The sequence below is a fragment of the Bubalus kerabau genome, chromosome 3 (assembly GCF_029407905.1).
Source record: "Bubalus kerabau isolate K-KA32 ecotype Philippines breed swamp buffalo chromosome 3, PCC_UOA_SB_1v2, whole genome shotgun sequence".
In the NCBI taxonomy this organism is placed as follows: domain Eukaryota; kingdom Metazoa; phylum Chordata; class Mammalia; order Artiodactyla; family Bovidae; genus Bubalus; species Bubalus kerabau.
This window is the reverse complement of record NC_073626.1, coordinates 116632180-116655981: the sequence shown is the minus strand read 5'-3', so window position 1 is coordinate 116655981 and position 23802 is coordinate 116632180. Positions and strand designations below refer to the sequence as shown.

The 23802-nt window shown below is 44.7% G+C and overlaps 1 protein-coding gene across 50 annotated transcripts in view; it reads left to right on the top strand.

Annotated features, from left to right (window-relative positions):
- Positions 1–23802, top strand: part of MGAT5 (alpha-1,6-mannosylglycoprotein 6-beta-N-acetylglucosaminyltransferase) — a 398003-nt gene that overhangs the window by 336418 nt on the left and 37783 nt on the right. For all 50 annotated transcript variants that reach the window (XM_055572802.1, XM_055572785.1, XM_055572804.1 and 47 more), the window contains 2 exons: positions 3354–3503; positions 14837–14983. In XM_055572802.1, coding sequence (XP_055428777.1) covers positions 3354–3503; positions 14837–14983 — 297 coding nt within the window. The remainder of the gene's footprint in view (positions 1–3353; positions 3504–14836; positions 14984–23802) is intronic.

Here is a 23802-nt window from a genome sequence, read left to right as displayed (position 1 = left end):
ATTACAAAGGCAGCATCAGCAGCACTTTGTGACTAATTTGATAGTGAAATGACAAGTGTGATTCTGGTAACTGGCTAGCAGATAATGCCAGTTACTGAGATCAGGAGCTGGGGGCGGGGGGGCGGGGTGGGGGCAGGGTGGGGAGCCGGGCGGCAGTGTGATGCTGGTCTGGGAAAGTCAGGCACTGCATTCCCTTTCTGACCCATTAAGAGTTGGAAGTGTCTGTGGCAACACAGATGGAGAGGTACAGGAGGCAGCTGGATTTTTGGACCTCAAATTCAAACAGTGGTTGGGAGCCTACGGAGATGCTTCTTTGGGCATCCGGTGAGCATTCACTTGGGAAGGGAGGGGCCAGGGCGCTCAGCATTCGTGGTTCAAATTCCTTTGCCTGGAATCCATAGTGTGGCTCACCCTCACCTGATTTCTTCAGAACAAGTGGCAACATGAGATGGAAATTTCTTCATTGTCCTGTCAACCTGGAAGGTTAGGGTTATGTCTGAAAACTTTTTTTCCCGCTCAGAACCTGTTGTGAAATTAACAGAATCATCTCTGAAGGGTACTTCTGCTTTCAGATTTTACCATGCTTTCATGTTAATAAATTCATAGACTTTATTGAGCTTGGCAAATACTTCTTCGTATTTGCCTAAACTTACCGCCTGGTGAAACTTCAAGGCACCACAGCCTTTTCTGGGATGAGTGGCAGAGCTCCTGTCTCCTCCTGCTCCCTTCCCCAGCGTTTGGTCCAGGAACCCAGTGAGTGCTCTTCTCCAAGTTAGGACCCGGGTGATCTCTCCCTGCTCTCCTTTGTGGCTTACTGCGGACCTCGTCAGGGGCTGTGGGTCCATCCTCACTAGTTAGCAGCTGGTTCTTCACAGGGAAATGTGTTTTTTTGCTTTATTAAAGGAAGGATGCTTGCCCCCCACCTCGTCCCCAACCCAGCCCCATCCCTGCCAAAAGCCCAGCTTGATGTCCTAGCAGACCTCCTTTTGGATGGTAGGAATCTCCCTGCAGTGGCCCAGATACAAACAAGTGCTGGGAAGGTGCTGTTACTGTAAGGATCCAGAAAGACCTGGGGGTTTAGGGCAGGGAACAGCTGCGGATGGGGTGGTACCCAGAAGCGCCTCTGACCCTGCTTTCCTCCCTTCTGTCTCCCTGCTTTCTTTTCTCACTCACTCCTCTCCCCATCTCGCTTTGTCCCTCTGCTCTTCCTTCCTCATGCCCTCTTCTAACTCTCCGCTTCCCCTCCCTCCCTCTCCCTCATCAGTCTGTCTCCCCCTCCCCCATCTGTCTCTCTTCCTCCCTCTCCCCTTTCTCTCTCCCTCCTCCTCCTCTTTCCTTGCTCCTCCTTCTCCCCCCTTTCTCTCTCCCTCCTCCCCCTCCACCTCCCCCGCTGTGCCCTTTCCCTGTCACTCTTACAGGAGGAATGTCTAGGTCTCAATCACTCTAGGTCCCTCTTATTATTTTCTCTTTGCTCCATCCAGCTCTTACCTGTTTCCCTTCCCACTCCCACCCCCCAGAACTGGCAGCTGACTTGTATCTGGTCTATAATTGCCCAGACTCCAACACCACATGACCTTGGTGCTCTAAAGCCCCTGGCCATCTGGCAATCATCTCTCTGTGACTAGGATCTAAGCCCCCTAGAAAGGGTCCCGACTGGCTCAGCTCATTTTCCTGAGTCCGACCACTCTGTCCCAGGCTGGCAGGCAGCCTGGGGATGGGTCCCCCTCAGGAAAGGCACACCTGGGCCCATCAGCAGTGGCAGGGGGTGGGCCAGGGTTACAGAAGCCCCTGCCTACCTAGCAAGGCCTAGGGGAGAGGGGTAGAACCCCTGAGAAGGAGTGATCAGGTCCTTCTAGCACAAAAACTATGTCATAGACCCCCCTCCTGTTTACTCACACCAGGAAGGTGATCCTAAATTTGGCTCAAGCTGTGAGTGGGAGTCATGGTTTGTAAACTGTTCCTAGTCACCTCTGCACGAATGGAAGGGTATACATCTCTCAAGTAATGAATTTAGCATTTTCCGGCCCCACCAAACATGGCATGAAATTAGACTTTCAGTTGGAGCGTTTATTTTATTCATACAGTGGGGTGCAAGGTCGACTTGCTTATTCCCGCACAAATTTCTTCGGTGCATAAAATAGAGACTGTGAAGTGTACTGTTTTTCTATCATGAAGACTTTGGATGCCTGATTTGAAACATGTATCCCCCAAAGTTGAGTGCTTTGTAATATCCTCCCTGAGTGGTAAAGCAGGGGCAGACACTGACCAGGGCTCAGGATGCCGGCTTGGTGGGGGAGCTGCCCCCCCCCAGGTCAGAGTGCGGGTCCCACCCCAAGGCTGCTGCTTCCCATCAGGGGCTCAGTGGCCGCTGATGCCACAACCCCAGGTCCTTTGTGGTCCTGAGTCACAAAACTGGCGATTATTATACTTGCCTGGAGTGTGTGAAAACAGGCTTCAAACGGGAAAAACCTTGTCCCACTCTCCTACAACTGGAAAACATTACAGACCTTGAATCTTTCAAATGTCCCCCCAAAAAACACCTCAAAGGACAACCCACAGAATCCAGCTTCTATAACTTAGTCACACAGAAACGTGAAGAGGGACAGGGAGCCTACTTCCTCCTCCCAGGTGGTTTTGATTTAGAAAATGTGCCTCAAATTCAATGCTCACGAATAACAGAGAGAAGTTCTGTTTTGCCTCTAAGAAAAGTAAGACTACTCGTGAATGTTTCAGGACTCATCTGAGTCTACATTCAATCTTTCTTCCACCTTTTGTCTACCTGAATGTTCTCATTATCTCTATCTGCCAAGTCAATCAGTGTATACTGTGGGAAATGCTCATCTCCCCATGATCTGAATTAGGTGGGATCCAGTTCTGACAACACAAGTTAATCATCACTAGAAATATTGGCAAGAGCTGGGGATGTTTGTGTTCCTCGGGGACAGCTTACCATCTCCAGATAAGTATTCCAGTCCAACTGACTGCCTTCTCTGTGCTCCTTCCCCCAAACTTCCTCCCCCATAAGGAAAACAAGCCAAAAGCAAAGTGTTGGATCCCTGGTAATTTACAAGGCGAGGACAGTACTTCAGAGCAGTCAGCCTCGAGCCGTCGCTGGTATTCAGTAGTAGGTCACTATATAATATATTTCTTCTTGCAAAGTTATACAGCATCCATGTGACTTTTTTTGCCCTTAAAATCCAGTCAGATTACTTTTAAAAGAAGTTTTATGAGTTGGATTGCCAAATTTGTGCAGTCTCCATGTTAAGAACTCCTGCCTTTGTGGTCTCCAGCCATGAGACAGGTTTTTATGAGAATGAAAAGAGAAACGCCCTCTCCTTGTGTCCCCTCTGTAGAATAAGAAGGTCTACTTGGACATCATCCACACATACACGGAAGTACACGCGACTGTTTACGGCTCCAGCACGAAGAACATTCCCAGTTACGTGAAAAACCACGGGATCCTCAGCGGACGAGACTTGCAGTTTCTTCTCCGAGAAACCAAGGTGAGTTTTTCATTGTTGTTATAAAAATGCATCCATGATGTTGGGCAGAGGCTTTTTCTGTTGGTGTTGAAAATGGGATCGACATCTTCCATGCTTTATTTCCATTGGTGTATGGATCTTCTGGTCATTTCTGGGTAGTGATACTTTAAACCAGTTATAGCTTAAAAGGTAGTGAATTGGGGAAGGAGGTTGCTACCATTGAAGGCTTATCTGCTGAGGACCTACTTTGTGCCAGCCATTAAGTTAGGGGCTGGAAACAGTGACAAGCAGGAAAGGTGAGGCTGTCACCCTTTCTCAGAGAGCAGCAACTTTCTCAGCAAGCCTGCAGTGCTCAACTCCCCCACCTCCCCAGGCACCTCTGTTAGTGGTTCATCACATTTGCTTGTTCAAAAAGTTTGTGCTGGGCACTGGAGAAGTTCTGATAAGGGGAGAGTCTTGGTGGCTCAAGGAGCAGAGGAGGCGTCATGAAAGGTGTGAGAAATGAAAGATGGGTGGGGTGTGGATGCACCTGGCATTTGGCACACACAGGAGTGAGTCAGATTGCAAGGGTGGCGATGATACATTCAGGAGAGTCCGGAGACCAACCCAGTGAGTCTGTGTCAGGAAATAGTGGAAGATAAACTTTGACAAGGAGCTGAGGGTCTGATTGTCACAGATGTAGAATTCAGTTTATGTGTGTGAATAGATGGGAGAGCCACCAATGGAAGGCATTTTTGTGGCATGATGAGCATAGTTTTGACACCATAAGGGCATCCTCTTGGCAATCTCTGTCCTTTCTGGATGTACCCAGTGAAGTTAGGGGACCTGCAAATAGATCATTGTTGAACCTCTAAGGGTTGGCTGGCACTTTGATATATTCCTCATGTTTATGAATCTTTTATTTTTTAATCCAACATATTTAGTATTGAAAACATCCAGAATGAATATGTATGTGTGTTTATGTACATGTATAAATATATCTTGAAAATCTTTCCCTATCAGAAATTGCTGGACTAAAGGATATATACGTTTTTAGTTTTAAAGGTTACAGCCAAAATGACTCCGCAGATATTATATAGTCTGTCAGTGTTCATACTTTTCTCATTTTTTGAGCGAGATAGACTACCTTTTCACACGTTTATAACATAGATTCCTGAAGGCTGCCTAAAAATGCTGCACGTTCTTTAGGTAAAACACTACAATCCATTAAAGGGTTATAGTATTGAACACAATAGCATCACAGGTATAAGACAGATACATCAGGCTACAGCGAATTGTTTATAGATAATAAAAGAATTGAAACCGCAGAATATTCAATAACCGCAGAATTGTTAGATAATAAAATAACAATGCATATGAAAATCATCTTTATTAATTAACACATATATGTGGAATTTAGAAAAATGGTACAGATGAATCTATCTGGCAGGGCAGGAATAGAGATACAGACGTAGAGAATGGACATGTGAGCATGTTGGATGGGAAGTGGGGATGGGGTGATTGGGAGGTTGGGATTAACATGCATACACTACCATGTGTAGATAGCTGGTGGGAACCTACAGTGTAGCAACAAGGCGCTCAGCCCCGTGCTCGGTGATGACTTAGAGAGCGCGGTGGGGTGTGGTGAGGGGTCCAAGAGGAAGCGGATATACACACCCGGATAGCTGATTCACTTTGTTGTACAGCAGAAACTAACACAACATTGTAAAGCAACTATACCCCAATTTTACAAACAAAATAGTAAAAAAATAAACTGTGAATTTTACACACATATCTCAAGCAGCTCCTGCATGTCAGGCATCACACACAGGATACAAGAGCAAAGAAACAAGTATGATCTCTGCCCGAGTGTTTCCTCAGGCCGAGGGAAGTACATTATCAACAGTGAATTGTTCAGTGCTGGTCCCTGCTGGCTGCATTTTCATTTCCAGGGTAGAGGACAGAGGCTGGGTGGACGAGCATCTGTGGCATCACAGCATTTCTGATCCGTGTGTCTGATACATCAGTGTGGGAAAGCATATTCACAAATGCTGTCCTGTTTGCTTCTCACAAGAAAGCAGAGGCAGGCAGGGCAGGTATTACTATTAACTTTATTCTAAACGGGAGGAAACAAGACTACGGAGTTGGGCTTGTCCGCAGTCACTGAGGTCACCCTGGAGATAACCGTGACTTGGGTATTCTTTTGGTGAGGGGGTAGCAAGTGAAAGCTCTGCTAGGCCCTCCATGAACCATCCTAATGAATAAACACATCAACATAAGAATATTCAGTGGATTCTCACCAGCTGAAAGAATCTGCATCTCCTTTCTGCGTTTGAACATTGTTACCTCCCAAGTCATGCGCATGGTGCCGTGAATACATTCATTTGATAGTTTTCTCTTCTTGGCCAAAGATCTGGTTTGCCTAAGATTTTACTTCCATACAAGGTCATCTGCAGGCTGATGACGCGAGCCATTCCAGAGTGAAGTGTGCTCACAGGTTTGTACTGCTGACTTTGCGTTCACCTTCTGTCTTAGGAGGACATTTGGGTGCATTGAAATGTCAGGGCTCTTTGGCGGCAGTGTTTTTGCCTCATTTTACTTTCCCCCACCTCAGAATGTGGAAACAGCTCAAGCTCCTTTAAAAGTACATTTGGTAGCACTGGTTCTCCGTCGTCACTGTCTCACGTGCTTCTGTTAACCTAGCCGCACTAATGCCTTACTCAGCTTTGTAAATCTTAAAAGAACCCTTCCTTACCGACCATCCACTTACTTTGTTAGAGAACAGGAAATAGGCTGAAGCTGGGGTCCCTGATATTTAGGGAGGAGCAGAGAGGGGGTCTGGAAGGCCTGGGCCATGATATAAGATATTGCCCAGGAACCAAGGATTACATTGGAATTTTGAGTGCAAGAGCAACTATTTATCCTTGAAAAACTGGTACCTTCAGAGGATGTCGCTGATCCCATTTTGTATTGCTTGTTCCTCTGACTAGCACATATGAAAGCTCTCCAAGTAGAATTACGGCTAAAACAGTTGGTAAATGCGATGAAAATGAGGCAGTGTATCTCTGAGCCTCCCCATATACCCAGAACACAGCAGCAGGCAGTGAAATGAATGAATCTTGGGCTTTGGAATAATGACACTAAAGACTAGTCAGGCTTTGCATTTATAACCCTTTCTGCCTCTAACTCCTTCCTCAGTGTCTCTGAGCAATTTAAAAGCGATTTATTCCAATCCACATCGAAAGTGGAGAACTGGGGATGCAAAGTAGCAAATGTGCGTGGAATGAATGGGACTTGCGTGCTCCTCAGACTTGTTATGAGAGCGGGAAGTGGGTCGGGTGCCCCTCAAGGTCTAGACACAGATTGAAATGATGGATGCATAATCAGCTTCTGACTCATTATTTTTCTTTATGAACCATCTTTGAATCTCTGCATCAAGCCAGGAAACCGTCTGCTCAGCAGAATTTTGTCCTGGTGTGCCAAGAGGGGCCCAGGTACACAGAGCCTATGGAGACAGGATGGGACCGTGTCACCCTCATGTCAGGGCTCAAAGAGCCGGGAAATTGTTGAATATGGAAGACTCTTCTAATAGGCATATACATGTGGATGAACTCATGATGTATCAGAAGACTATAGACAAGCCATTCAGGCCAGCAAAATCCAGGAGAGCAACTTAAACCAGCAGTTAAGGGCTGAGCGGGGTGGCACATTTTAATTTTTAGCCTCAATCCCCATCTCTCTTATTGAGGTTTCTTTCTTCCATTTCCCAAATTTCACCTCCCTGTGCCCACATACCCCCCTTTCAGTCTCACTGGGGAATTTCCTTATGAAATGGGGCATTCACATCCCTCACTGGGTTGGAGGACCATTTGGAGTGAGCCCAAACAGGAACCCCCATTTCTGACAGTGAAAGTCGAGAACATATTGTGCCTGTGTGAACGGAGAGGAAGTAGCAGCTGCTGCTTCTGCTGTTACCACGTGCCTTTTCTACCCACACCTCTGGCCATGTCCCCCTCCAGCCCTTGGTAGGGTGTGACGGCCCTGTTTCCCTACCAGGTCAGCTCAGCAGCTTAGCTGTGGGGCTCCCCAAGAAGCCTAGACAGGGTTGGAAGACAGGCAGTGTGCACTTCTGTCCCTGCTCTAATCCATCCTTGAGTCTGGCCTCCTCAGTCAACTGTGGCTCATCCCACGAGCTTGGATGTGGTTGCACAAGCTCTCTCAAACACCCGGGGCTCCAGGCAACCTCTGTCCAGGGACCAGAGATGGAACAGACACCTTGCAGAGCTCCAGGAGAATTCAAGGGCTCCACTTGTTCTGTTGGCAGATGCCTTTTCAGGGCCTGGCTTGTAGAGGCCTTCGGGTAACTGTATAAAGAATGATGAAGGAGACAAAGAGAAGTCCGCTAGTCATCTGGGATCTTGGAGCCATGCCCCTAGGAGTGATTTCTTGCATTTCTCAAGAATCGTGCGCCTTGATCTCTAATATCTCCCCAGAAGGGGACAAGGTCCTTCTGATACCCAATGCCTGCCTGTCTGTCTGTGCTATGCCCACATCTCCAGGCCCTGTGAGAGAGCCCAAGAGTGAGCTTACTGATGGAGCAATCCATCTTCTATGTCTATTTCAGATACTGAAATATTTACCCTCAAGCAGTCAAGCAAGTGACCAGTTCCAAAAGCCATTTTCTTAACTGGATGGAGAGTATTTTATGTACACATGCACACACACTCCATCCTCTCCCCTCCCCTCACACATATGTACGTAAAATGAAGAATGTTTGGACATAGGATTCAGTTAACCTCTGGGACTTCAAGAACAAAGGTACCTCCTCACACACAAATAGCACACAAAAATTGCTCGTCCTCTCCTTATAGAGATGCTCGATTGCTGGAAGATCTGGCAATATTTATTCTTTTGCCCATTTATCTGACAAATGTTGGTGAAGTAAAGAATATATTCCAGGACTTGTGCTAGGCTTTCTGGATCTGATGAAGGCAGTTGTGCCTACAGGAGGATACTACTGTGGCAGAGGAGGCAGACAGGTAAATAGGTGACTTAACTGTGTGAAAAGTACACAGGTAGGAGGAGTAATAATGCAAAAAAAAAAAAAGTGATCCCAACAGGAGACCTTACTGGGTGGGACCCCTCATACGCAGGGTCAGCCGTTCGGTTGTGGAAAATGTTGCCTTGTGATTGGTGACATCAGGGAAGTACCAAGTTGAGCCCACGTGGGGGGCAGGAGCCAGTTGTGACACATTTAACTGGCTCGTGTTACCATGGTACACGTGACCACGGGGTTTTGCACCCATTTTCTCTAACGTTTCCTTGTGCTAAGCCCTTTCCATGAATTCTCTCTTCATCACTAAAGTCCTCTGACCTCGGTATAGAGCCCACCTTCCTGTGGTAGTGAGCAGGCCTGTGACGCCTCCTCACTGTTGAGAGCTGAGTGGTTGGCCTGGCATGGAATTGGGGTGAGAGAGGTGCGCGGGGGAGGCTTCTCCAAGGAGACGCACCTGAACTGCCTTTTTATGTGGACCTTTCACACAGGCACAGTTGAAGATGGTCAGCATCTGCAGTTGTACGTGTATCTGAATGTTCTGTTAACTCCTCGTCTTCAAAGTCGTGGATTTTCAGTGCAAATTGTGATGTGTTTGATTTTGTGCTGGGGCTTCCAAATGACCAAAGTGCAGAGACTTTGTACAAACCAATCGTGTGGTTTTGATGTTGCTATATGTTTTGTTTTGTTTATGGAAGGCCATGTAAGTAGCTGGGCATAGTCTGGGAGTCTGCCCAATGAGCTGTTCTCCAGGAAACGGACTTGGATTTAACATCCAACTAACCTTAGGCACTTAAACCTGTTTGGCAAATATTGCCTTTGTCTCCTTTGTCCTTGTGGATCTTTAGGAGACAGTTTTAAGGTAGTATGGGTTAGGGGCTTATGGAAGTCAGGAGAAAGTGAAAGTGTAGTCACTCAGTCATATCCAACCCTTTGTGATCCTATGAATTGTAGCCTGCCAGGCTCCTCCATCCATAGGATTTTCCAGGCAAGAATACTGGAGTGGGTTGCCATTTCCTTCTCCAGTGGACCTTCCAGACCCAGGGATAGATCTCTGGCCTCCTGCATTGCAGGCAGACTCTTGACCATCTGAGCCACCAGGGAATCCTGGAGATCGGGAGAGGGAGTAGCTAAATGTATAGGGGAGAGATTTTGGCCACTGTTGTCTCTTCTTTCAGTACTGAACGAAAGACAGATGTCCAGAGAGAGACCCTTTGGGTTACATGAAAGCATCAATTATCAGGAAAATAAAATTTCTCCATACCCAGCCTTGTGTGGATTCTTTTTAAAAATATAAAAGGGACACCTGTTACCAAATAATGATTCCCAATCATTATCTTGAAAGGTAAACAAGTTAAGACTTAGCCACAGCATGTGGCCCATAGGGGTACCAAGTGGAACTTGGGTTTGAACTCAGTCAGTGTTCACTAAACACTAGAACCAAACCTTGGAATACATCCTTTCTGTGAAATATCTCCTTGAATCCTCACAGCAGCCCCATGAAAAAAGCACTATTACTTTCAACCATTTTACACATGAAGAGACAGGTTCAGAGAGCTTGTGTTACCTTGACTGAGACCTGTAACTAGAGAAAATGCATTATCATTGGACCTCAGATAATCCATGGAGAGAGGCATATAACAATTTCTCACAGTTACAGAGCTAGGAGATGATACAGTCAGGCTTAGGAACCTGGTCGACCTGACTCCAGAGCTTTGTTGTCCTGATCACTTTGTGTTGATTATTTATTGGATGAACTGAGGCTGACTGGTTGCTCAGACTCCATCCTGAGTGATTTCATCAACTTCGCTAATGAAAACAAGTCAGAAAAGTGTCTGTTGGGCATGCAATCTCCTGGTTTGGGTTATCCTGGATATTCCACTTGAGAGAGAGAGCCTGGAAACTGACCACAACCATGGAATCTGCCTAACAACTACCTTTTGAAAAAAAAAGCAAACAAAAATTTTTTAATTGGAGTTTAGTTGCATCACATTGTTGTATTAGTTTTTGCTGTACATCAGAATAAATCAGCCACACATATACATATATTCCTCTTTTTTGAATTTCCTTCCTGTTTAGGTCACCACAGAGCACCAAGTAGAGTTCCCTGTACTATAGAGTAAGTTCTCATTAGTCATCTATTTTATACAGTCCATTCTGAAGGAGATCAGCCCTGGGATTTCTTTGGAAGGAATGATGCTAAAGCTGAAACTCCAGTACTTTGGCCACCTCATGCGAAGAGTTGACTCATTGGAAAAGACTCTGAATCTGGGAGGGATTGGGGGCAGGAGGAGAAGGGGACGACAGAGGATGAGATAGCTAGATGGCATCACTGACTCGATGGACGTGAGTCTGAGTGAACTCCGGGAGCTGGTATTGGACAGGGAGGCCTGGCGTGCTGCGATTCATGGGGTCGCAAAGAGTCGGACACGACTGAGCGACTGAACTGAACTGAATAGTGTATATATGTGAGTCCCAATCTCCCAATTCTTCCCACCTCCCACCCCTTTGGTGTCCATATGTTTGTTCTCTACGTCCATGTCTCTATTTCTGTTTTGCAAATAAGTTCATCTGTACCATTTTTTTTCTAGATTCCACATACCTGCACTGATGTCTAAGAACTACCTTTATCTGCTCTTAAGGGATTCTTTGTCAACTGCTTCACTTACGGGTTTAAAACAATTTCGTTCCTCCTTTCACACAGAGTGAAAATCTGAGTAGTTTAACTGAACTCTGTTGATACCTAGGGACATCCCAGTCCTGGAGCTTCATCTGTTCTCTCTTCCTTAGTATTAGTTCAAAAGTTAAATTTTAGAGCATGTAATTTAGAGCTCTATTTAGAAACGCTCATTGATGGAGTCAAGCTGCAGCCATGGAGATGTTCTGTCATCTGGAATATCCTCATTACAGTCTAGGCTTCTGAAGACAAGATGAAGTATCAATAAAACATGCTGCTTCCTCCTGAGTTGAGCCTTTGCACTTGAATGCATTCTTGCAGCATCTCTCTTCTTCCTGTGCTAAGGAAATCTAAGTGGGCAGAATGATGGGGGAGTGGGGAGTTGGGGGAAAAGCAGTTCAGTGTGGTTAAGTGCCAGTGTGTGGCAAGACCATAAGCCCTCACAAGTTCACAGAATGCCCTTGGTGGTGACAGACTCTGCCTGTCCTCTTGTCATTCAAACCTCAAGTATGCTATTTGACCTTAATACATCTGCTGCATTAGAACATCACAGGTAATGAGGACACAGGAAGCAAGAAGAAAAGTTGTTTGTTGACAGAAGGGACAAAGAACTGTTGTTTTGGTGTTTGCAAGTAGTGCATTTCCTGCAATCCTAATTAATGTGACGAAGACTCATTGCCAAGAAGTTGTGTGGTATTTGCTTAAGATTCATTATGAACTGGTGAGGCTTTGGAGAGTCAGCCCAAAGTGTTTATTTTATGTGTACTGAGATACTCAGTGGCCAGCAGGGCAGAAGAGATGGTGCAAATTGTTATTCAGATATAATTAAACCTAGGTCACATTCGAGTCCATTAAGCAACAGCCTCAAATCCTTTTAATTAATGGGTTCAGATTGGTAGGTCTGAGGAGCTAATTAAATTTCTTTTTCCAGGATTTTCTATTTAAATAGACAAGCATTGTGGTTCCTGCATTTCCTCCAAAGTTATTCTTTGCAGTTAGGTGTTGATGACAGTATCAGCGCTTCATGGCAGGCCCTGATTTTCAGAGGTTAGGAAAGACTGTGGTCTCTGGTTAAACCAATGGAGACCCCTGTCTGCATCTTTCAGGATCTGGAAGCCCTGTGCTTTCCTGAGTCCAGCCACAGCCTGATAGAGGTCCTCTTTTCCCTGGAGAGCCGGCACCTCCTCCCCTAAATCCGCCTGGGGTGACAGATCACAGAGATCAAAAGCCTCAAGGATAGTATCCCTGGATTCTTCATGTTTAATGAAGCTGGGATGTCTTGGAACTAGATCTTCCCGCCAGTTCCTTCATTTCTTCTACTGTTGTCAGTTGTACCCCACCCCTAAGCCTCATGCACAGGCCATACCCTGTACACATAAGTTCTTTCTGACGGTCTAACTCCTATTAGCTACATGTTGTTGTTGCTCAGTCATGTCTGACTGTTTGGGACCCCATGGACTGCAGCATGCCAGGTTCCCTGCCCTTCACTATCTCCCAGAGTTTACTCAAACTCATGTCCATTGAGTCGGTGATGCCATCCAACCATTTCATCCTCTCTCGTCCCCTTCTCCTCCTGCCCTCAATCTTTCCCAACATCAAGGTTTTTTCCAGTGAGTTGGCTCTTCGCATCAGGTGGCCAAAGTATTGGAGATTCAGCATCAGTCCTTCTAATGAATATTCAGGGTTGATTTCCTTTAGGATTGACTGGTTTGTCTCAAGAGTCTTCTCCAGCATCACGGTTCAGAAGCATCAGTTCTTTGGTGCTCAGCTGTCTTTTTGGTCCAACTCTCACATCCATGCATGACTACTGGAAAAACCATAGCTTTGACTAGACGGACCTTTGTTGGCAAAGTGATCTCTCTGCTTTTTAATATGCTGTCTAAGTTTGTTATAGCTTTTCTTCCAAGGAGCAAGCGTCTTTTAATTTCAAGGCTGCAGTCACCATCCACAGTGATTTGGGAGCCCAAGAAAATAAAGTTAGCTACATAATAAGACCCAAAATTGGGGCCTCCAAATGGTGCCCCTCATACCAGACAGCTTCCAGGATCCGGCTACCATGTTTCCCTCCCCTCTGTGTCTCTGGTTCTTCTGCTCCAGGAGAAATGACCCCCACCAGCAGAGGGAGCTCAGCTGGCTTCTCAAAGCTTTTCCTCCGCAGTTCCTTCCCCTGTGGATGTCTCTGAGAATCATCTCAAGGTCTACAAGCTAGGAAAGGTTATTCTTCCTAAACAACAAAACACTTCAGTACACTGTTCTGTGCAAAAGAGCATACAGTTATAGGATGTCTCTCCAGAAAACCTGAGATTTTAGTTTCTTGCCCCAGAAAATTCCCTGCGGGGGCTTCCTGACTCTTCAGTATGGCCAACGTGGGCCACACTGGGTTAAGCCCTGGAATCGGGTGCCCAGCACATATATGCTTCATCTTCCAGTGTTGCCTGGGGAACCCAGCAGCTTGTACTCAGGGCTCTCTAGACAGAACCATTCCAAATCATCATTCAATTAAAGCTGCAGAGATAGGATGGCTGGGGAGAGGACCCAGGAGAAGAGAATCAGGCATCCAGCCATGTCCAAGCCAGCAGCTTCCTTCACTCTGGGGGCCTGGCCATGTGGTTGTTCCCCAATGTGATGGCAGAAGGAAAGGAGGCGCTGGGGCCCAGTTGTCCTTTGCCACTGGATGTGCCTCAGAGACTGGAGAGGTTTCAGGAGCAGCTCCTTCATGTGGCTAGGGAGATCTCACATGTCACCAAGCCCAGACTCAGACCCTGCCCGTCGGGACGCACAGCCCCCCAGCGATGTGAAACACCCTGGGAGGCGGGTTCACAGGGAGGCCTTTCTATGCGATGATGCTTTATTTCTGGTCTCAGGAATCAGTGCCACTGAACTGCAGCAAGTCCCTTTTGTCACGGGGGCTCTGGGCCGCAGCGTTCTCTACAAGGACTCTGAGATGTGTTTTTGCTGCCATCTGTTGTCTGCTGTGGGGACAACTCAGGGGTTACTTGCTGGAGAGGGAAAGCCTTGCCCAGTCACAGCTCTGCACCCTCTCCCCACATCGAGAAGAAAATAAAAACCAAGATGTTGATGTCCCCCAGTGAAAACCCCATTATGAAAACCCATGTTTGCTGACCTCCCATCATTTCCAAGCAGCTCCATGTGAACTGCAATCACACTGCCGAGCGACCTCTCTGTCCCTGTGCCCAGCATCCCTGAAAGGGCCTGTTGTTCCTTTGGTTCAATGAAGAAACCTTCTGTTTAGTTAAGCAAGTGTTTTTCCAGTCATGTCTCCTGTTGCATTACAGAAAGATTATTGTTAAGTCTTGAGGTTTGTTGTTGTTGTTCTTCTTTGAATACCCCTACCTCCCAACCCGCTCAACTACCCACCCCGACACTTACTCCTTTACTTTTTTTTTTTTTACAGAGAAGTGAAATTCCTAATGACCTGAACACCTTCCTGGGCCAAGGTCCCTGGTCATGTTTTTCAGGTCCTCTTGTAAACTGGCTTCTCATCACCCCAGCTCCCCAGGGCCTTGGAACTTCCCAGTCTCAGAGGTGTCTGCACAGGCATGGAGCCCAGAAGAGACCCCTGGGAGCCAGGGATGCCAGTCCTGGTCGATGTGTTTACATGTGGTGTGCTTCTCTGTCTTACAGCTGTTTGTTGGTCTTGGGTTCCCGTACGAAGGCCCAGCTCCCCTGGAGGCCATCGCAAATGGATGTGCTTTTCTGAATCCCAAGTTCAACCCACCCAAAAGCAGCAAAAACACAGACTTTTTCATTGGCAAGCCAACTCTGAGAGAGGTAAGCATCTATAAAACTCATTCTGCTTTCACTCGTATGAATGGTACCTCTTTATTGAGTGCAAGGAGCCCGTTTGAACCTCAGAGCCTTGGACGGTAGGTATTGCCAACTTCATTTCATGCACAGTAACTCCCCTATGTACGCACCTTCAAGTTGTGACCTTTCAAAGACGCGAACATATGTTCACTAATCAGTCACATTAGTTCACGTGTCTGGGATGCATTGCCACGTGCTTGCGTCCTCTACAAGCGGCTGTGCTTTTGTGTACTTTGCAGTACTCTATAGAGTACAGTAGGACAGTAGCTTCATTTCAAGCCCAGGATGTCCAGAAGCAGGCATAAAAGCAGCAGTGATGTAGCTGGTACTTGCCTGTTCGCTTGATGTCAGCCCCTCTGTGCCAGCTGTTGATTATACTACTGTACTTGCTAAGATACTGTACTGTAAGATTAAAAATGTGTTCTTTTTGTATTTGTTCTTACATATTATTTGTGTGAAAAGTATTATAAACCTATCACAGTGCTCCTGTATAGCCGATTGTGTTAGTTAGGGACCTCGGTTACCTTTGTTGAACTTACAAACAAACTAGATTTTCGAATGTGCTCTCAGAATGGAACTCATTTGTATGTAGGGAACTTAATACAGTTGGGTGGAAGGAGGAGGGTGTACAGGGACTCAGACATGGATGGCTTGATTACATCCCCTCACTAGGTAGTTTCAGAGCCAAGATCCAGTCTAATTTCCATCCATCTACAAAATACAGGGTCTTTTCACCCTACCCCATCTCCATCTTAATTTGAACAGATATCTCCAGCCTTCTAATTGGCTGGACTCTATTTTTCTGAATGATTAGTTTATGGAATAAAAAGAAAATCAACTGGTTAACAGGTTTTTTTTTTTAACTTTTTATTTTGTATTGTGGTATAGCAAAGGGACTCATGTTTCCATTCTCCCCCAAACTCCTCTCCCATTCAGGCTGCCACATAACACTGAGCAGAGTTCCATGTGCTATACAGTAGATTCTCGTTGGTTATCCATTTTAAATATAGCCGTGCATACATGTCGATCCCAAACTCCGTAACTATCTCTTCCATCCCTCCTTTCACCCAGAAGCCATAAGTTCATTCTATAAGTCTATGAGTCTCTTTCTGTTTTGTGAATTCATTTGTAACATTTCTTCTTAGATTGCACAGATAAGAGATGTCATAGAATATTTCTCCTTCTCTGTCTGACTTACTTCACTCAGTGTGACCCTTTCTAGGTCCATCCATGTTGCTGCAAATGGCATTATTTCATTCTTTTTAATGGCTGAGTGATATTCCATTGTATATGTGTACCACATCTTTATCCATTTCTCTGTCAAGGGGCATTTAGATTGCTTCCATGTCTTGGCTATTGTAAACATTGCTACAATGAACACTGGGGTGCATGTATCCTTTTGGATCATTAATGGGTATTTTTAAAGAACCTACTCTCTGTGATGAGCTTTGGGGAATAAAAAGTGGGCTGTGGGGTTCTTTCTTAAAGAATCATCATCCTTAAGAGAAATGATGTATCAGGAGTGACTTAATAGTGTGCCTGGTATTTTAGCTGTCAGCCAGCACCACCCTGAGAAGCAGTTCTGCTGTTACTTGAACTGTTTGTAGAAGCCTTATCTGAATTGCCTTCAGGGGTTCTCTTGAAAATCCACAACAGGGAATGAATCACTGTTGAAGGCAGTTGGATTCTATTTGGGACAATAAACAAAAGTGCATGTGAGTGACCAAGCTGGGTATTTCCTTATCTGCTTAGAAAATAAGCATGTGCAAGGAACAATAAGATCAATTTCTTATTATTTCGTATTTATTTAGTTAGTAAGTGGCTCTGCGGGCTGCTTGCAAGGAGGAAGCCTTTAAGTGTTGAGTTGTCCCAGTGCCCCTATCATTCAGGACAAAAGGATGATTCTGCTGTGCAACCCTCCCGACCCCGACCCCCAGACATGTTTTTAAAGCATACTGTTTTCAACTCTGCTACTTTCAAACCTTTATAGGACAATGCTCCTGAAACGCCCCCAGTGAATAAAGCACGTTTTCCATGATTACTCTTTACCAGTCAGAGAGCTGACCAGTTAATAGAGTTGATTATTCTGAGAGTTCATTTCTTTGACCCTCCCCATCATTGGTGAAAGGGCAAAGGAGATGGTGGAAGATCAGCAGGACCACAGATTATCCTGAAAAAAGATGGACCTTGTGACCCAGATAACCTCTGACAAAAGTTAACAGGCTGTGTGAGTCAGTGAGTGTGTGTGTGTGTGTGTGTGTGTGTGTGTGTGTGCATGTGTGTGTATTTGCCTGCTTTTTCCTTCTGCTAATATTATGAATTTGAGTTCTTTGTTTTGGAGGGGCAAGTGTTTGGACTTCACACACTGTGGGAGGCACCAGGGCACAGATCAGGAACCTTTAGTTTTATTCTTTGAGAACTTATTCTTTGGAAAACTTTGAAAAGATGCTCTCCAGCAGCGAGAACATCTCAATTTAGGCATCTGTGCTTTAGCCTATGACTGATTTTGAAACTTTGGAGCTCTGGGAAAAAAGTGTGGGCTATCAAGTCATTCCTCTGTTTTTATTTGAGTGTAGGAAACGTGAAGTTTTTATGTCTGCCTAAATTGGATAATTATTTGTAATTTTCAGTGTTTTTTTTCCACTTTTTGCAATAAATTATACACAATGAAAAATTATGATTTTAACCTTTTTTGAGTGGGCAGTTCACTGGAATTCAGCACATTTGCAATATCATGTAATCATCACCACTCACTACTATCTTTTAACATTTATTGTTCCAAACAGAAACTCTGTACATTACTAATAACACCCCATTCTCCATTCCCCCAGCCCTGAACAGAATAGTAACCACTACCCTACTTTCTGTCTCTTACCTCTCCTAAGGTGAAGTCCCTCAGTCGTGTCCGACTCTTTGTGACCCCGTGGACTGTAGCCTACCAGGCTTCTCCGTCCATGGGATTCTCCAGGCAAGAATACTGGAGTGGGTTACCATTTCCTTCTCCAGGGGATCTTCCCAAGCCAGGGATTGAACCCGGGTCTCACACATTGGAGGCAGACGCTTTAACCTCTGAGCCACCAGGGAAGCCCTACCTCTCCTAGTTACCTAATATAAGTGGAATCATGCAGCATTTGTCCTTCTCTGACTGGCTTATGTCACTAAGCAGGTCTTCAAGGTTCATTCATGTTGTAGCATGTGTTAGAATCTCATTCTTCCTTAAGGCTGAATAGTACTTCATTGTGGAGAAGACAATGGCACCCCACTCCAGTACTCTTGCCTGGAAAATCCCATGGACAGAGGAGCCTGGTAGGCTGAAGTCCACGGGGTCGCTGGGAGTCAGATACGACTGAGTGACTTCACTTTCACTTTTCACTTTCATGCATTGGAGAAGGAAATGGCAACCCACTCCAGTGTTCTTGCCTGGAGAATCCCAGGGACGGGGGAGCCTGGTGGGCTGCCGTCTATGGGGTCGCACAGAGTCGGACACGACTGAAGCGACTTAGCAGCAGCAGTACTTCATTGTATGAATGGACCACATTTTATGTATCCATTCATCTGTTTATGGACACTTGGGTTATTTCCATTTCTTGTCTGTTACAAATAATGCTTTTGTGAACACGGGGGTACAGGTATCTGTCTGAATCCTTGCTTTCCGTTCTTTGTGGTATATATAACTATGAGCAGAATTGTTGGAACTTGCTTTTTGTTTATTTTGAAATAATTTTAATCTTATGGAAAAGTTGCAAAAATAGCACGGAGTTTGGTTGTGTGCTTCATGCAGCTTCCACTAATGGTAACATATTATAAAACTACAGTGTAATTGTCAAAACCAAGAAATTAACATTGGTACCCTAGCATTATCTAAGCTACAGACTTTATTTGGATTTCACTAGTTTTTCCACTAATATCCCTTTTCTGGTGCAGGATCCCAGGTGGGCTTTACTTGTCGTGTCTCATTAGTCTCCTCCAATCTGTGACAGTTCTTTAGTCTTTTACTGTCATTTATGACCTTGACATTTTAAGTACCAGTCAGTGATTCTAAACACTGTCGCTCAATTTAGATTTGACTGGTGTTTTCTCCTGATTAGTTTGAGGTTAGACATTTTTGGCAAGAATCCCGCAGAAGTCATGTGACCTCAGTGTATCATATCAGGGGGTTAGTGATGTCAGTGTCTTATTACTGATGATGTAACCTTGATCACTTGGTCAGGGTCATGTTGGCCAGCTTTTCTCCACTGTGAAGTGACTAATTTTTTCTGTTTTGGGGGGAAGTACTTTGAAACCATGCAAATATCCTCCAACTTTTTTTTTTTTAATTTTTGAATTGAAGGATAATTGCTTTACAGAACTTTCTGGTTTTCTGTCATACATCAACAAGAATCAGCCATCGGTACACCCATGTCCCTTCCCTCTCAGACCTTCCTCCCATCTCCCTCTCCACTCTACCCTTCAGCCTGTTGTAGATCCTCCAACTTTTGACCATTTATTTTTACCATGTGTCAGTAGATCTTGCTTGCAACCATTATTACAGTGGTGTTCTAATGGTGATTTTTCCATCATCTTGAATTTTTTTTTTTTTAGTGCATGGAAAGCAAAGAAACCCATCTCTTCGTATTGCAGTTTCTATAATAAGCCTTTGGGAAATGAGTTATCAAAAGTATTTTAGATTGGTACCTTCTAGATCATTAGAGTTAGATAATTTAAATTTTGATTCATGAAGATTTTGATAGCACTGTGTTGCAACTGACTACTTTTTCCTGGAAAAAAAAAAAATGTAGGCCTCCTCTTAAACACAGTCTACCCCTTTCCCAGCGTGTGATGTGATGTAATGTGATGATACATAGATCAGATCAGGCTGCAGTGGCTGAGTGTGTTCACCCTGTCAGTTGCATTCCTTTAGTAATTTACTTCTTTGTTGAGATGATAGAGGGTTTTCATCCGTCACAGCATAAAAAGGGAATAGGTGTTGGAGCTGCCACCCAGGCATTTGCTTCCTCCTGTTCCTTCACATGGTCCGACCAGTGCTGCAATGAGACTCCAGTTAGACTGGCACTGGCGGAGCCTTTCAATAGCTGCTCAATGAGTGACCTCCCACAGGTGACTCCATCAGCCATGGGCCCCCACAGGAGGGCTGGGATGCAGAGGTCGGCTGACAGATGTTCACTGTATCCCCACAGGATCTGTGGGACTAAGTCACTACATTAAGAGAACTTGCCAAGACACATTTCCTGTTCCCAGGAGCTCAGACTGATTTGGACGCATGATAAGAATGATGCTTAATCAATGGGAATGCATAAGGAAATAACCGAGTACATTAAAGAAGGCTAGTTAACTTGGAGTGTTGCCAGGTGGTGGGTAGTCTGGGTTAGCTGAGATGGGGATGGTGGAGGAGCTGTGCTTTAAAGGAAAAGAAGAGGTGGGTTTCGAGTTTGAGAAACATGAATGTTGATGAGTTGGAGGGAAACCCCAAGCAGGTCACTTTGCTTTATGCAGGAGGACAGGTTCCATCTGATGTCCATTTCCTTCTCTGCTGGGGACAGTGCAGAGAGCAGGCTGATAGCCAGCGATGTGACTCAGCTTTGAGAGGAGCCAGTGAACCTGACCTCATGGGCATGTGGGCTACCGCACTCTGCTCTTTCAGCTCACAGAATCCCTGATCAAAGATGCTTTTTAGTGCCCACTTCGGCAGCATATATACCAAAGATGCTTTTAATTGGGAAAGAGCTATCAACACTTGTACAGATTTCTAAGGGTCAAGAATCCCTAGAAGGCATCATTTTTTTCCCCTCAACAAATTGAAAAATTCTGACCGAAGCATATATAATTACATAGCCATTTTTTGTGCCCTAGAGCTAATCTTTTGAGCTAAGCAACAATTGATCCATATAAATTGTATCTATGTCTCTTCTTTGCATTCATTTGAAGAGAAGTCTAAATTTTCCTTTGTATTTAGCAGGGAAAAAGCTTTGTTTTTATATTTGCGTTGGACCCATTTTTATTTTTTTGGCTGCTCTGGGCCTTTGTTGCGGCACGTGGGCTTCTCTCTACTTGCTGTATGCAGGCTTCTCTTGTTGTGGAACACAGGCTCTAGACCTTATGGGCTCCATCACCCTGAGGCATGTGGGATCTTAGTGCCCCAACCAGCGATTGAACCGATATCCCCTTCATTGGACCCCTTTTTAAAACCACGCTGTATATACTCAGGAAGAGAAGTTCCATTTGCCTTAAGTATAGTGTGGTTGGTTCAAGTTATACTTGAAATGTAATATGGATTGTGTTTTAATCTTTATATTGGGAAACATATTAGCAGGTTCTTGATCATTATTCTGACATTTTGTAAACCATTGGAAATTCTCTGGCTCCAGCATTTCCTCTTCCGTAAAGAGAACTCATGTTCTTCCTAGAGATTTAATGGCCGCTCTGAAATAATGTCTCATAGTTAATAAGATTTTCATGACTTTTACAAACTATATACTTCAGTAAACATACTAATGGATATACAATGAAGTAGCTCAAAGCAGATGGTTCTCAATAAATTAACGAGGAGGAGTGTAACATTCAGATGGGGAATAACGCATCACAGAAAGCCTTACTCATAAAATTAAGTAACCCTCCATAAATGTAAATGAACATGATGATAATGGCTCAGCATTTCGTATCTTCTAAGTGCCTAGAGTAACCTTGTAAATAAGCAGGGACCTTAAGAGGCAGAGGGGAGACCGACTGCTAAATAGTGACATTGACGGCAGCCTTCGTTTACCCTGATTCAATTGGAAGAATTAATTAGTTGGTTCTCCAGGTCGCAAAATGAAAATGGTGTGACGTTTTGCTCAGCTTCAGGGAAGGTCTTATACAGACATACATTCAGTCCTGTAATTTTTCTTTTTTTAGCAAGTTTTTAAAAAATGATGAAAAGGCTGGTGTTTACATTGAGCTTCTTTTTGGTCTTTGTCTTAAGAACTCAAGACCATCTTTTAAAATTGTCATCTTCCTTTTTTGTCAAAAGGTAAAAAGTTGTTGAAGGATCTGGATTTGAATCTGCTCTGTTACTTTCTGGCTATATAGTCCTGACGAATTGGAAACCCCTCTAAACCTGAGAATCCTCACTGTTACATGGGAAACCTGATAAATAATGCCTGCATGGGTGATGAGCACAGTGCCTGGCCCAACGAGGGGCTTCGAGGATACGTGCTCAATCTACAATATGTGCTGAAAAAAAGAAAAGGATGTTCCCCCAGCTCTAAGAGCCTGCAGCCACTCTCCTTCTTTCACTGAGCACACAGATGAGCAAAAAGAAGAGGGTACATGTCAGATGGATGGGGAACTGCAGGCTAGCAAGAGGTGTGACTCTGGCAGAGGAGGCAAAAATAAAACCTAGGATCCCTGCGTCTAGAAGCGTATGAGTGGGGGCCAGCGAAGGCTCAGAGTGGATGCCCCCTTCCCCACCACCAGCTATTGCATGCACATCATTCACGTGGTAAGACACAAAGAACAGTGATCAAAAGCAAGATGGAGAGCTGCCCATTGAATCATCCAGTTGTCTGAGTATACTGGGGTCTAAAGGAAAAAAGAGAACCAGCCCCTTCTTTAAGTGTATTATATCTACTTGTCTGTCCTGAAATGAATTCATGTAATATGCCCTGCTAACATATATAATTTTTTAAAAGGCTGATTCTCTAACTCTAATATGAATGAGAAATGAAAATACTTTGCAAAAAGGTAAAAGATATTTTGTATATGCATAGTCCAGAGATGCTATACCATACCCACAAAGCACACCGGAAGGCAGCGGTGGTGTCTCATGCCTCCTTACGGTGAATATGTTTGTATTTAAGAGGAATAAGACATTGAGGTGAAGCTGGTCAGCCCTTTTTGCTTATAACTGCCATCAGGAAAGATAAGCTAAATAGAAAGGTGCGCACAGATACGCAGACACACACAACTGGCGTTCCTGTGACAGCTTCAAATCTGGACTAGTTAGGGTACATTGTCCTGGAGACCCAGAGCTTCTGGGTGGCATTGACTTTACGCCGTGCTTTTTCTGAAACAATAATGACTCGTTGGTGAAATTCGAATAAAACAGAGCACAAAGGTTCTTTGATTTACATGGCAGTTATGTTCCTGGAAAACTCAATGTGTATTCAAATTGTGCCAAAGAGTAGATTCCGTGAACCCACATGAGAGCTTGGGAGGCATGTGAGGGCCTGTGGGGAGTGGACAGCTCTGCCCCATGCAGGACTGTTATACCATCTCAAGGCATCTGGCATCCTTGGTCCTCAGCCAGGGGCTAGGAAAGCACCCGCCAACCCAAGAACTGAACATGCACTCACAGGGTCTAGAATGCTGTCTTTATATCACACCCTTATAGGGATACAAGAATAAAGGTGGGGATACGTCTGAGGGGCAAATTTAGTTTTCTTAAAAACTGGATGTTTTAAGAACTGAGAGTTACCAGTATTCCTCTGGGTCTCTTTGGTCACCCTTTGTTTTTAAAATAAAACCTCCTTTAGAATAAAAGCTGCCTTTACTTGCTTTTCTGATCACAAATTGTCTTTATGACTGTTAAGGTTCCAATGTTCTGCTGATGATTATTACAAAAATTCTGTTTTTTCTGGTTTTCTTGTTTCTCTTTTTGTTGCCTTTCATATGTGCCATTATGTGTCCTTCTATGACTTTAAAACCTGTAATGACTTTATTGTAATTTTATTATGCTTATCTGTCCTAACCAGTATTTTATAGTAGATACTAGTTCCATCCAGGTGATTTTCAGGGCTGGGATATAA